Genomic DNA, 15,629 nt, shown 5'->3' on the forward strand with positions numbered 1-15,629 from the left:
GCCCTATTAGCGAATTCACTATTTTTAAAACGTTCATGCATTGCATTTAAGGAATCTCAATTTGAGATTCCTTAAATGCAAATATATGCAATTTAGCGATTTCTCAATTTGCGATTTTTGCATTTGGGATGATGCATCCCAAATGCAAAAATACCGGTCGCAAAGGGGCAGATTCTGAGAATCTGCCCCTTTGCGAGGGGATTTTTGTTTGATGCATCTAGCTGTTTGTTTAGATTCTACAAGTTCAATACATGGCCTATGCAGCATCTGTGAGACTTGCCCTTCAAATCCATAGGCAGTGTCCTTTTGATGTTTTTGTAAGGGAATAATGCTTTTCATCAGTCTATATTAATCTATAGGTGCAATGTCGAAGAATATGATAGATTAATGTGTGAGGTCTAAAGCTGAATTACGATATAGTAGGTTGACCATTAAGGAGGGCAGTCATCTTTAGGGCATACTATCGCCAAGAATGGGATTCAAGTAAAGATCAACTTTGCAGATATTGCACTGTAGGGCCCTTTACCAAAAGATAAAGAGTGTGTGGATAATTCATGCTGTCGTTAAAGGAAAGCCACACTGTTGGGGGTTCTATTGATGGTTTGCTACACACCCACGTGCACTGCATAGTGCAACATATTAACATGATGTAGGTCAAGTTCAGTACACCCAAGCGGACCTTTACATAAATGCACTGGGCAGACCCACTCTAGTGACACAATTAAAAGGATCTGTTCACACTACTGATCACTATTACAAAAACCTATGCTGCCACCAAAGCGCTCATGCTACTTAACTCTTGGTAAGGCAGTAGCCCTTTACTTCCCTAAGGGTAGCGATTTGTGCACCCCTTCCGATCTACCAAGACTACAATCTGTTACAAAGGCCTAGCTCATGGTGCACACGCACAAGGATCCAGATATAGTTGCAGCTGGGGCACTCGGCAGAGGAGCATGTTCGGTACCATTCAAGGGACTTTTCGTCACAACAGAACAGTACTTATTTAATATCGAAGAGGAAAATTCATGAAACACATCAGAAATAGAAATACACTGAAGAGGTACAGAGTCAAGGAAATTAACCTATACATTATAACCACACTCTAGTGTGAATCGTTCCTCATATACTTTTTTGCCCCAATAAAAGGTCCTTTCTCAGACTGATAGCTAGTGAGACACAAGGTGTTTTATGTTCCTGATACTATTGCGCTGAACATCCACCCAAATCTTCATCCCAGACATAACTGATAGGTCTTATAGCAAGACTTGACTAAGCACCTATAATCTGGTCATCTGGATATTCCTTACATCTGCAGAAGAACTTGTGATCAGACCTGCACCCGTTCTATGACCGGAACCTATAAAGCCAGGTGGGAATTTTTCTGCATATTGGGCTAAAGTAAAAGTGTAAATCCCATATCAGTATAACCACTTCAAATGATGTTGTGCCTACTTCACCTATCACATAGAACTAAAGGGGCTAAAGTACTCTTAGTCAGGATACATCTGGTAGTGATATCAAGGTTAAGTAATTTTTTTTGACTCTCTAACCTCAATCTCTCAAAAGGTCATCAAACAGTTAATGAAAGGTCTCTTACAACCCTTCCCTTTTGTTTGGCGCCCCCCTAATCCATGGGAGTTAGTCACAATCAGCCAGCTTATGTTACCGTTTTAAGAGCCCATCACAAGGGTCTACTGAAGTACCTCTTGTGGAAGACAGTGCTGCGTTTGGCTCTGATGCTGGCATAGTAGTTGGGAGAGCACCAGGCTTCCACAATAAAGAAAACGTTTTTACTTTTTACTAAGAACAGAATCAAAATGTGCACCAACCCTAGGATCATTCCCTAAGTACTTTCAGACTTTCATTTAAATGAGCCTGTATATTTTGACCTTTCTTGCAAAATCCTTCAACATCAGCTGAGAAAGTACTGCTTTCACTAGATGTTTGCAGGTGCATAAAGTTTTATATGGACCGAACCAAAGACTTAGGAAATTGTGGCTAGCTCTTTGTCACTTTTGCATGCATGCCAATATTTTCAAACTGTGAAGTGGCAGATTGTGAAAGAAAAATCAGTGGAATGTATTTTCCAGACTGGTTTATATTGAAGTAGGGGAAATTGTGGGTGGAGACACCTAAAATAAAGCCATTTTGGCTTAAGAAATCTGGAGTCTCCAGTCTGATTTTGGTCTATTGGCATGTGTGCGTTTGGTTGCCTCGGCAGGAGCCCTCCTCTGTCCAAAGAGAGCTTTGTCCTTGGCGGTCAACCTGCATCACTTTCTGCCACAAGAAAACGACGCTCCAACTTAAGTGTAAGGTGGCAGCACACACTATCAGAAGCATCTCAGTAGCAGCGTTGCCCTATGCAGGAGTGCCTCTTTCAGATTTCTGCAGTTGGGCCACAGGGAGAAAGAGGGACCCATTCACCTAGTTCCTTCGACTCAACCAGCGGTGAGGGCTTCGAAGCATGAGCCCTGGTGTACAATACTGGCCAACAGTCTTGTTGGCGGGAATTATCGCACCGGCCAGAAAGGATGGTGCGTTGGACGTGAACGCACCGAATCTCAGCTAGACCCTCAATAAGAGGATGAATAGATAAAGCTTTAACAGGTATTACGGAGACTTTAAAGAGTATGGAAATTGGAGCCCTGATGATGTCCAATGTGGATGAAACGCGTTGGCTAGATTGTTCATTGTAATGGCTTCTAGATGCAATAATTGGAAGATTCTGAAATAAAACACAAATTGGTTGTTTACTAAAGACTGCCTATGGACTTTTCTTTAAGGATACGAACATTGAAGCAATTAGCTTGTGAACATTATGAATAAGCGCTCCTTTCTGTATAGGTGGTTTTACACAATCATCTAGCATTACTATCTATACCTGAAGATGACAATGGACTTTTTTGAGGACCAAGCAGTCTTAGGCAACAGCTTTCATAAAAAATGAGCTTGCTTACCCTTTTTTTTGTGCATGATTTGGATAATGCTTGCTACCCAAATTTAAGCATGTGAATTCATGAAAGATCCTCTGATGAAAAAAGAAATTAGTTACTTACCTGTACTTCCAGGGCTCCAGTTTTTTTATACATTTCTTTAATTTGCATATGACTACCGTCCCCAATCAAAGGCTCACTACCCAGTTCATTTTATCCTTCACACTTATGGTATGAAATCTGAGACGTGGTGACCACTACAGGAGTAAAGAGCTCAGCTCATCAACCTTATTGGCTGACGTTTGGGCTCTTTTGAATTATGTGTATGTGCTCCTAAATGTACACTGTTGTTAGGCCTATTGTCATTTTAACGCTGTCATTAAAATTACTATGAATGCCAAGCCTGACAACCGGGAAGATTCAAGCCCGTAAATCTGTGAAACAAACCCACAATGGAGAACTGGAGTTAAAGCTAAGTATCTATTTTGAGCTTTCCTTATCTCCTTTCCTGTAACCTTCCATAATATTTGGCATTTACAGATATTGCCATGCATTTCCTTATTGATTAAATGTTAACGGTTGATATTATAATGTTGCTTTGTCACAATCATTGGAGATAATATTGTACACTGGTAAATTTAAAACAACTGAGAACTTCTGTGGGGCCTCTGGCTCTAAGAATAGCATAATAAGCAATTCATGATGGTGAGGAATGCTGTAAGACAGGGGTGCCCAATGTAGGTCCAAGAAGCAGGATCCAGGCATGATTTTGATGACCCCATATAATATAAATTGACCTACACTGAATATAAATGGAAGTAATTGACATAGTCTGTTATGATCCTGAAAATATGACTTGGAGCTTGCAAATCTGGGTCCAGTTCGGACACTCCTGCTATACGATATCTGGCTGCTAACGTATGGATTTAGAACCATGACTGTTGGTGCTCTGAGTATTGGCAATGGTAGAACAGGACTTACAGTGAGGGGTAATGTAAGAAATCTGGTTGTCTGTAATGGTGCAAACATGTAGAGTGCAGGTGTGCTGATTATGTTGAACGCATTAAGAGCACTGGTGTGGGTAAGTGCGGTGAGAATGCCATGAATAATATAACAATGCAACTGAGTTATATGTCAAGAGCTTGTGTACTTTTAATGCGAACGAGATGAGATCGTATAACCCTACCTCTAACTTGTATTCACAGATGTCTCAAATGTGATTAATACCCTGGAGAGCCTGAATGTTTACAGCACGCTAAAAGTAAGCATTGCTTTGGTCACTTGTATTCAGTATGGATTGTGGGCAACATGAGGTGGGCACAGTAGCAATAAAATTCAGGACACACCACAGCTTTTCAGAAGAAAAGCTGAAAACTGAATAGGGAGGTTCACCCTTCAAACGTCAGTTGTGCAACAAATTTTTATAGTCTTCAACTCCATCGCAAGTGAGAAGGACTGTATAGTGCAACACTGCAAACCAGAGAAGGGGGAGGCAAAGAGATCTCCTCTTCAAATAAGGCAGTAGAGTAGCATCCCCACTTTAATTGGAATTCAGCACAGGCCTCCCTATTCCCCTTTATGAGAAGGCAGACAAGGAGACACAATTTACGCGCAGAGGTGCAATATACCAAGGCAATCACAAAAACAGAACAGAGGTAAAGACTCTTGCCATAATCAGGTAAGCACAGGTTCCCCTCCACCCACCCCAATTTTCACCATTGGGATGGATTGGTGGCCTCCTATATTTCCATTGTCTTCATTGGATCCCCTCATTCTGTGTGTAGGAAAGACCTTAAGACCCCCTATACTTTTTAAGACATGGCTGCAACACACTTACCTTGAGGCCTACGACGCATGTCTGTATCCAATACCTTTGTAAAATCTAACAATACCTGATTTACAAAGTTACCTACCGATATGCCCTCACCTTTAAATTTGGTATATGACAGCTTCCTTTCAGTATCAGAAAGGATTTATCACAGCCATTGTCAAGGAGAAAGATACGATATTTTATTGGTGAGTTATCAAATAAGTGTCTGATTCTAGACTTAAAGCTTTAGTTACCTATGTGGTATGCTACCTTACTATTCTCCTGATATGCACTTACTGCATTGCCTCTATATTTCTGATTCTCCATGTACTTTGAAATTTATGTGACTCTTCAGTTTATAAAATCAAACTTTGGATGTCGCCTGGCTTCTTACCATTTTATGGGTTGAATTACTGGATTGATTTCTAATCATGCCCTTCTGTGTATTTTACTTATTTAAATAAATTAAAAAAATCTGTAAAGAGTGAGTTCGACCAATGGAAGTGGGATGCATTACGAGATAAAAATGCAGGGTAATGAAAAAATGAAAGAAAATATGACGATCATGATATAACGACTTACCAGAGAAGTTCACCAAAGAAAGGGGCATGGGAAAAGGAATGCAACTGTAAATTAAAAGGTACATGTAAAATATAAACAAACAGTAACTTGGGGGATGTTATAAAAGGAATGTGAGGAAGGGCGAGGATCATTTTTCTGAAGCCTGCGGCCTCTCTTCAGATGTGTGTGTCCTTCACCTGATGTTGACTTATAGCATCACTTGACAAAGAGTAGAAACCTCAAAGTATAGCAGATAAGAGAAATCCGTTACTGGCTGTTGTAAATTGGGCATCCATCATCAAATGCTTTTCTGACAATGTTTGGGACTGTGTGATACATGCATAGCATTCCTATCTAGTTTATGGGAATCTTGAGTCACGTATTGCACGTTCGCTCATAGAGATCGAACTCCACTCACCAGTACAGACCCGTACATCAGTACGTTACTCAGCAGGGAATGTAGTGGGGGGAGCTCAGGACCCATACATCTACTTACACTCAAGAATAGTTTCACGTATGTTTCTATGCCTCCTAGGCTGCATACTTTCCCTATTAATATTTAGTTGCTATTGAACGCTTCCTTTAGTTTAATCGTCACTGCACACATTACTGTGGGTTTACTACTAGCCCTTAAAAACACTGTCCATTCTGGAATTCAGCTCTTACTGAGGACTTTTTCTCACTGCAATTATGCAAAAATAATCTATTGATATTCACTTTATTTAGAACTTGGTGCTCGACATCAATGACATGATGCAGGATGAGGAGGAGAGGAGTTTACAGGATCTGGTAAGGACACTACACTATTCTTATTCCTTATAAAGAGGTTTCACTGTGGCCAAACATTAGGGGCAAAAAGATTGGGGGGAGGTAATGGAATGCTGTAGAGTGGAAAAAAAGCATCACTGATGAGACAGACCTTACAGTGTGGCAAGTCTCTATAACAATGAGTGTGTGGGTGCAGTAAAGGACAAAGGCTACGAGGGTTGTAGGGGGGGGCATGGCCTTATGCTGATGGACTGAGATATATATATATACTCGTGGCTCCCTTCTAGGCAGCTCCACATCCAACTACTTTCTGTGTTTAAACTACCACCCCTCCTACCCACTGAGCACTAAATCCTATATAGTATGAGAGGCAGACACTGGGAAGCAGAGTCAAGCAAAGCTTAGACTGGCTAAGAAACAGGCGAGGAAAGACTGGAGCAAAGATTCAGGCGGTCAACTAAATGTCAGCCAAGTGTGTTTCATATTAATATTTTTTTCTTTTTATATAGTTTTGTGTTTTCGTTAAATAGCGCCAACTGGACCCAAAGGTATGGGCGCGCTTTACATGAGCACGAGCTCAGATTTATTTTTCAGGGCTTGGGGAGAATGATTATAATAAGCAGGGCTTTAAATAGAAAAACAGAAGTGCGGGTACACTGTACTAGATAATAAGAGTACCTGATTGTTTCTAGAAGTGCCGGTACACTCCAATTAAATGTATTACGTCACTCTTGAGAGGTTCAGGTAATCCCCTTCTCAAAATGGGCGGGACAGTACCAGCCCATTTAAAGCACTGATTATAAATTAATTTGTCCTGAATCATGTGATATTAAGCCGACGTCGAGATACGAACTCGGTTTCAAAGTCTGCAGCTCTGGACGTATCGCCACATCCTATTCTGACCTGGCAGGCTGGGCCCCGCGACGACATGCCGCTGATGATCCGAAGTGGCGGCTTTGGTCTATTGCCCAGGCCTCCGATGCTGCTGGCAACAGTAGCAGGTGATCGGCCAAGCTGGGAGAACCACAGAAACTGATGTGGGAACTCTCTTGTGCGGTGTTTGAGCGGCGCAGCCTCCTACATCGAGCCTTAGTGGCAGGGCCCGCGGTGACGCAGCTGAGGCTGTAGAGCTGCGAGCGAGGAGGGCCCTCTCGAGTGAAACTGTGACGCCCACCTCGGTGGACGTCACAGAAGAAGTGACGTTACTCACGTCATGCGGCGTTCGAGGCCTTGGCCCTTTTGTGGTCTCTGAGCAGTGCTGTGCGGCGCATAGGGTGACCAACTGGCATGGGTGCGAATTCAGGACGGTGAGTGTAAAAAAGTCAGGACAAAGGGCAGAAATTCAGGACAAAAATAATAGGACACAAAAGGTCAAAATTCAGGACAAAACTTCGGGGGGAAAAGGTACGTTTTTACAGACACATCAGAGGAAGTTGCGCAGTAGTATAAATACATTTAGCGGCCTTTGGTGAGCTAGTATCATTCATTGGCCTGTTAAATTGTAAATTCTTCAAATTACTCTTTGCTTCAGCCCACCACAGCATACAGCTAGCTAGGGTCTATAGGTCAATCCACTTTATCATTGCGCCCTTCAGTGTGAGCGATGGCACAAAGTCACAGCCACTGTTCATATTTACCTGAAAATAGTTTCTCTTAAACTGCAAAGTAGGTTAAAAGTGTACTTTTTAACTTCTATAATTTTTTTAATTAATTTGAAATCAGCTAATTCGGGTGTACACCAAAGGCGTCACCAGTATAAGAAGGTTCTGGAAGAGACTACATTTACTATAGGGCAAATCCCTAGGTCCATCCTGAGCGGTGTTAGTGGAGAGTTCGTAGGAAGGCCCACCAATTGCCTAAGAAATAGGTTCTCTGACATTGATAGGGAAGTGGATGGGCAGTGGCCCCATAATTCTGCCCCATACAGTGACACTCCCCTAGCTTTCTTTATTTGTGTCCCCCATTCCATTTTTTCAGTTAATGTGATGACTAAATAGTCAAAAGTGCACACCCTCTCAAGGGCCCTTCCATCTAATCGGGTATATGGACAATTTGTGGTATTAGGATTGAAAACCATATACTTGGTTTTTTGAAGATTGATCTCCAATCCCCGATTTTTGCAGAAAGTGCTGAATACATCAAGCACCCTCTGCATGCCCATGGGAGATTTGGACAGTAAGAGCGTATCATCCGCAGACATAAGAGCTGGAATTTTGCGGTTCGCCAGCCTGGCTGCATCAATATCTTTCCCATCCAACAACATTTCAATTAGACTGTTTAAGAAAAGGGAGAAGAGTGTAGGGGCCAGAAAACATCCCTGCCGCACCCCTTTCTCAACAAGGAAAGGGGCAGAGAGTTCACCTTTCTTGATATATCTTATTGTGCGTAATTGTCCTGGTGAAGACGTTTCAACTGGCAGCAAAGATACACTGGAACTCCCAGATCAAGAAGTATACCCCACAGTTGATCTCGCTGCACCAGGTCAAAAGCGGATTTAAGATCTGCAAATGTGAGGTAGAGGCTGACACCCTCTAGGACCACGGTTTTCCAGTGGATGAGTTGTAATCTAAAGATCTGGTCGGTGGTGGAGATCTTGGCCCGAATCTACCCAAGGTGTCTCTCCAGGTTTGGCCTGTGGTGTATGCCGTGGCCGACCAGAGTAAAATCCCAGTGTCCCGTGACCCAGAGGAGTAGCCCGTGTATGCAATGAGGGTATACCCCCACCTATCCAGGGCCTTGCATATCTGTTCCCTTAAGTGAGTTTCTTTCAGGAAAACTAGGTTGGGCTTTTGACGTTTTATGTATTGCATTACTGATGTGCGCTTGATCTTGGTTTCCCAGTCTGTTAACATTCAAAGACATTATTTTAAGTACAGACTGGTTGGGTGCCTCCGACATGTAGTGGTCTGAGGTGTGTCTTAGTTAAGTTCAGTCCACCCTGCTTAAACCTTGAGTGCTCGCTGCCCACAGACCCTCTGAAGACTTACAGGAACACCAGGTCAGCTTCTCTTGTCCCAGGAGGGGCCATCACTCCCTTCCCTGGGGCCTCCCCCCAAAGAGCCTGGAGTCCTTTTCTTGTTTCGTTTCCTCCCCACCTACTTGGATTTTTCATGTGTCCGGGTTTTACGCTTTCTCTGGGCCAGCTTCATCATCTCGCCGGTTTGCTTCTCCACTCAGGGACCCCCCATCACTCCTGCTATTGGGCGAGGCTCTTATTGGGGCCCTCCAGGATCAGCCCTTCTGTGTTCACCACCCATCCAGCCAGTTCCATACTTCTGCTGGTGTGTGGAAAAACCAGGACTTACCCTCAGCGAGGACTTGCAGTTTTTGGTGGGGAACAGCGTCATATATTTCAGTTATTTTTCCCTGAGCATCCTCTTGACCTCCTCAAAACTCATTTGCTGCTTCTGGACTTGCAGAGTGAAATCAGGGAAGAAGTGGATTGTGGTATTTTCATATTTTAGGTCGCCTTGCTTGCGGGCTGCCTGCAAGATTGCATCTCTGTCTCTATGATTGAAAATTCTGGCAATTATAGTGCGCGGCTGGGCCCCTGGTCTTGGTTGCGGTATTGGTGCTCTGTGTGCCTTTCGTCAGAGAAAAACTTTGATTGGCACTGGGAACGGAGGTGGGTCATGATCAAGTCTTCAATGAATAGGTCAACTCTTTGAGCTTCCGCTTCCCGTGGGGCGTCAGGAGGATGGAGAGGTGTGCCCCCAACATGCCGCGCAGCTCCGGCCGATCACCCAGGTGGCCACTCTGATCAGTCTCAATCCCAGCCTCGCTCTGGGCCCGGGCTCCCCGATCTGCGTTGTCAGGGGTGATAGGTCCTCAGCGCTCTGCCGAGTGTGCGTGCCTTCTGATGAGGCATCCCTCCTTCCCTGGTCACATGCGTATCCAGGCAGGTCTGGCCTACACTCTCTTGTTCCCGCTGTGTGCTCACCTGCAGCCGGGGAGTACAGTTCTTTAAAATTTGCCGACCTCGGAGCCCACGCAGCTTGTATCCCAAACGCTGTTAAAGCTCCTCATTCCAGGCTCCTTATATAGATTATGTGTCCTCACTTCTCCTCTAGGCCTACTTGGTGTGCTCTTGAGACTGCCTCCGATTCTTTTTTCCGGCTCGCAACTCACTCTCCGTCACTCCTCCCAGCTGCTGGACGCCAGCCTTTGCTCTTCTCCCGGCCCAAGCCCGCACAACTCCAAGTCCCCACATGGCACATCCTTTGAGACCCTCGCCTGCCGGCTGGTAGTTCCTAGGGGCTTCCCGCTGTGCCTCGCGCTGCCACCCCACAAATTGTATTCTGGTTGCTACTGGCCGTCTCCCCACCTCCCGGAGCGGGCGGCGGTCTCTGCCAAGGCCTTGGGTTTGCTGTTGGTGCCCCCTCCGGATCCTCCCCTTGCCGACTGCTTTTCTCTGGGAGGGGAGGGGTCAGGGGGGCCAGGCAACTTCGATTCAGCGGGCTGGTCCTTCTCCGCGTCTCAGCTTCTGGGTCTGTTACTCTATTTGGAGGGCCGATTTTTCTCCTGGCCTATATCACCGTGCAGCCCTCTGTCTTAGGCGTGGGCCACCACTGTGGCATTCCCAGATTACTGGAAGGATGATGGGTATCGGGAAGCTAGCGCACGGAAGCTCCACTACAATGTGGCCATCTTGTTTCGAGCCAGGCCACGCCCCTCCAAGGCTATTCATTATTACAGATAAAACAGCCATCCAACTCACATCATAGAACACCCATCCAGTTTACATCATGGAACATCCATCTAACTCACTTAGTGGGAACCTTACAGTATAAATATAAATGACAGAACACCAGTGCAACTAGTCTAATAAAATGGCAATCCAATTTACTTATTTGGAAAAACTTTTAACCCACCTAATTTGACAGCTGTGCAACTCACATAAACTTTCACTCATGCAGGTAATATTGTGACGCTCATGTGCGACTCACGTCATGGAACATCCATTCAAGAAATAAACATCCCACACACATGAAGGAACCTATCCAACTCACATCAAATAGCACCCATCCACCTAACAATGTGGAGAAGCAATGCAAATTACATCACGATGCACCTTTTAGCTCATATTATGCAACAACTGTACAACTAAAACACCTATACAACACCAACCAAACGAACATCATGAGAGACACATTCAGCTCACATTGTGTAACAGTCGCCAAACACCAATAATAAAGCAACTATCCAACATAAGCCATAATCCAAGCTTCAAACGTACATCTTAGAACACCTATTCTCCTGTCGTCATAGGACATATATTCAAATGATATCAAAGCTCCCATTCCAGCTAACATCATGCAACATTCATCCAGCTCTTCACATAGAAAACAACTTCACCATAAATCATAGAATATACCTCCAAATTACACCATACAACACCCAGAATAATGCTCCCATTCACATCATAGAGCATCCTTTAAATTTCCATAACTAAACACACAACCAGCTGACAAACTGAAACACTCATCCAACTCCTATAGGAGAACCTTCATCCAAATAACACCATGGAACTCTCACCCACAAACATCTTAGAGCATGTATACAGTTTACCTAATGGAACCAAATTACACTGTAGAGCATCCCTTCAAAAACATCATAGAACCCATAACTGAAGAATCATTTAACTCACTTAAAAATTGAAACATCCATTCTCATAGAACATGAATCCAATTAACATAATGGAACTACAAACCAGCTAAGAGCACTAAAGACCTACCCAGTTCACACCAGTTCACACCATGTAACACCTATCCAACTTAGTGGGGTGAATGTATTTAGAGTGAAAGGGTGGCGCTCACCTATATCGTGCTCGGGTCACACACCTATATTAATGTTGCGATGCTCTAAAGGTAGATAGACTCACCCTGCACCCTCCAAAAGAGATAAAAAATGGAACCCTATAAATAATACAACACCATGCTCCTAAGCACACGCTTCAAATTCACACATAATATGCGGGTAATTAAAACACAATGAATATTCTTTGTTTTCTTTATTTTCTTTCTTCTCTTGGCCAGCCAAAATTTGTTTTGTCGTGCAGGAAATAACCCACAACTTCTTCAGGGCTAAAAGATACAATACACAACACTGGTTGCAGTGTGTCTATGACACACCGCCCTGGTGCTACATAAAGAAGCTTCACATATGCGCATGCATGGAAACCCATGCTTAAAATGTTCATGAAAATCTCTATACATGCCTGTTGTAAAAAACACCCCATTTTTTTTCAAAAATCCCCCAACTCACATTAACCATGCTCAGCTGTGAATCAAATAGGTCGTGGCCCAAATCTAAATCGAAACCTTGTAGTGTAACAATCACATGCATAACCCAAGATCTACACCAACCACTTGTGTTAAGGCATATCTGTATTTCTCTCGATTCTATGTCGGATCTGACCTATACCTCAAATTAAGTACAAAATTAATATCACTCCTATATGGTGCCAGCACGCCAAATGTTAATTGCACTAGTAAGGAATCGCCTACCATTACACCGGTTTTAATTCCATCCCGGCAATATATTTAATCATGTTTCTGTTCCTCGTTTCTGTCTGTTAATAATAATATTCAGTTACACTCTCAACCATATAAAAATCAAAAATGATCTCATCATATCTCACCTGTATCAAGTATTATTCGGAATCCCACTCTACAACCCTGGCTGGCCAAACTAGAAGAGCTGGGCCTTAGGGCACTCAATGGCAGATTTTCAGGCGATCGACCGCAGTCTGCAACATTCCACAGTACACTGGCAAGCTCTACAATTGACTTTACATTCCTCTCTCGCAGCCTGTACTACAGGGTAAGAGATTTTCACATCTGATCTGCCCAATGGATTACAGCGACCATTTGCCCCAGGAAACAACGATAAACACACCGACAATATCAATCCCGCCAGGCGCCAACAATCTGGGTACGGACTTTACAACAAACGAAAGACGGGTAAAATGTAAAGTTACCAACCCACAAAACCTTTTAGAGCAAGCAAAGCACGCTCTCCATGAAGCGTAGTCCGAATCATCAAACCTGATAACACGTTGGGAGGTATTCACAAAAAAAATGATAGACATAGCTGAAAGAAAAGTGCACATAAAGCGAGTAAGCAAGGCCTGTAACGCGATACACAAGAGCCACCATAACTTCCGAAATGACACCAGTCTAAAAAGACTGAAGACACAAATTAACCACACTCTGCAAAGAGTAAAAATAGACCCCTCCGCCTACCAGGCGTTGAGACAGTTAAAAGGCGACCAAAGGAAATTAATATGGCAACTAAAAAAGGATGCAGATGAGACATTTTGGGGAAAACTCCTACACGATGCCAAGACAAACAACAGCGCACAGTTCTGGCAAAAGATCAATGGCCTGATCAACCAGCAAAGCCAGGCGATGGAATCCCATGTGACGGAAGATGCCTGGACGACCCATATTAGCACACACTTCTGCGACACCAACGAAACATGGAAAGAAACTGGCAAAACCAACACCAGGAGCAAAGAATACTTGTCTCCACTCAAAGAATCCTCGACAACCAACGAAGCACAATCAATCACGACTCTACAAATAACTAATAGGATTTCCAAAGGGAGAACAGAGGGAGCTCCAGGCCCCAACGGTATACCCCCAATAATATTCAAGCAGGCACCAGAATACTGGGCACCTACTCAATTTCAATTTATAAATTATGTTTTGGCTCTCAAAAGAGGGCCACATAAAATATATAATAAAAAATACATAAATGAAAATACATTTGAATACAAAGAAAATCAAAGACAGTTAATAACAATTAACAACAAACAGGATAATCAGCAGCAAACACCTCCTTATTTCATTAATAAATAGCTAAAAAACCTTTAAAAAAGTAAAAAATTCGGAAGCAAAACATTTCATTAGGGGGGAAATACAAAGCCTGCAAAAAGATATTCACATTAAGGGTACCCAGTTGAAGGCAAATCGATTTTAACCATTTCAAACGCAAAGAGCACAGTGCAGGGCATAAGAATAATACATGGGTTCGATCCTGTACGGCCATATTACATAGGTCACATGACGAAGATGATCCATACCATTTTGATAAAAGGAGATTTAAAGGTAATAAATCGTGTCTTAAGAGAAACCATAGTCTTCGAACTCTATGTGGAATATTCCATGTCACATACGGTTGAGCAAGCTTTATAGAAAACGTATTGAGAAGGAGATCACATCCCCTCTTTTCTTGAAGGGCATTCTTATCTAATTTAAAACAGAGTTTCCATGAAGCCTGTTTCAACACAGATTTTAACTGAGTCGGGGAGTTTGAGAAAAGAGTACTTTCATCCAACTCTAAAAGTGTCACAGCTTTTCTAAAATTCCTAACTATTTGAGAAAACTCTTTAAAGTTGCCCAACAATTCTCCTTTAAGGAGAGCTCTCAATGATCCCGGTTCTCCTCTGGCCAAACTGGCCACCCATCTAACTAGAGCACATAATCCCTGAACCCAGCTACTCCTAAGGCCGAATTCAAGTCTACATGCGGCCAGTGAACAGGCTGTATTAAGCGTAGAAAGAGATCTCAGTACTTTTCCTTCAACTGTGTGACAGAAGACCCAATGCTTCAGCTCTAAAAGTTCTATTCCGTATAGTAGCGTTGCAGGAATTTTTGCCTTAAACACCTCCAATAAGCAAGCGAAGTGTCTTTTCCCTGTAGCAAAATAAAGGGAACACAAACCTTTGCCATGAGCGAGTGCTTTACGAGAGTTATAATCAATATGGGGCTTCTCGCTCAGGTTGGCCGAAATTATTTTACCTAAAAAAGTGTAAGTTTTAACCACCTCTAATTTCTGACCACCAATGGACCATCCATAATTTTCTGACCTAGATTTCCTTTTTCCTGAAATGCACATAATTTTACTTTTTGAAGCATTTATCATCATAAAATGGGACTCGGCGAATAGATGTAAAGCCTGCAGACGATTAGCCAAGCCCCTCGGTGTTAAATCAAGTATGAGGATATTGTCTGCATACATCAAACAGGAAATATTTGAACCCCCCACAACCGGGGCAATGCCCGCACAAGCAGACAGAGAAGCTGGGAGGTCAGCAATGTACAGGGAAAACAAAAGTGGGGCCAAAAGGCAACCCTGTTTAAGTCCATTTAAGGATGGAATTGGTTGTGAGAGACCCCTCTCTCCACCTTGCAACACACGACACCAGGTATCCGTATGTAAAGACCGTACAAGATCCAGTAACTGAGACGGCATACCCAATGCTGCTAATTTTCTCCACAGCGTAGGACGATCTACTTTGTTGAACGCTGTGGAGAAATCAATAAAAGCAGCAAACACCCCCCCACCTCGAACACGTATATATTTGTCCGAGATCACATGGAGGGCGGTAAGGTTATCTAGTGTGCCGTGCCTTTTACGGAAGCCAGTCTGTTCCAATGGTAAGATGTTATTTATTTCAACCCAATCATTAATTAGTATTAAAAGGCACTTTGCAAAGACTTTTCCGATTGAGTCAAGAAGGGCTATCAAACGGTAATTCATGGGTTTGTCCC

The 15,629-nt window shown here is 43.2% G+C and overlaps 1 protein-coding gene across 1 annotated transcript in view; it reads left to right on the forward strand.

The window, feature by feature from the left end:
- The window catches only part of LOC144798005 (polycystin-1-like protein 2), a 365,276-nt gene that overhangs the window by 24,041 nt on the left and 325,606 nt on the right, over window positions 1-15,629 (forward strand). Inside the window, exons 3-4 of the mRNA XM_078668796.1 lie at window positions 4,139-4,194; window positions 6,031-6,093. Coding sequence (XP_078524922.1) covers window positions 4,139-4,194; window positions 6,031-6,093 — 119 coding nt within the window. The remainder of the gene's footprint in view (window positions 1-4,138; window positions 4,195-6,030; window positions 6,094-15,629) is intronic.

Source organism: Lissotriton helveticus, chromosome 12 (assembly GCF_964261635.1).
Source record: "Lissotriton helveticus chromosome 12, aLisHel1.1, whole genome shotgun sequence".
In the NCBI taxonomy this organism is placed as follows: Eukaryota; Metazoa; Chordata; class Amphibia; order Caudata; family Salamandridae; genus Lissotriton; species Lissotriton helveticus.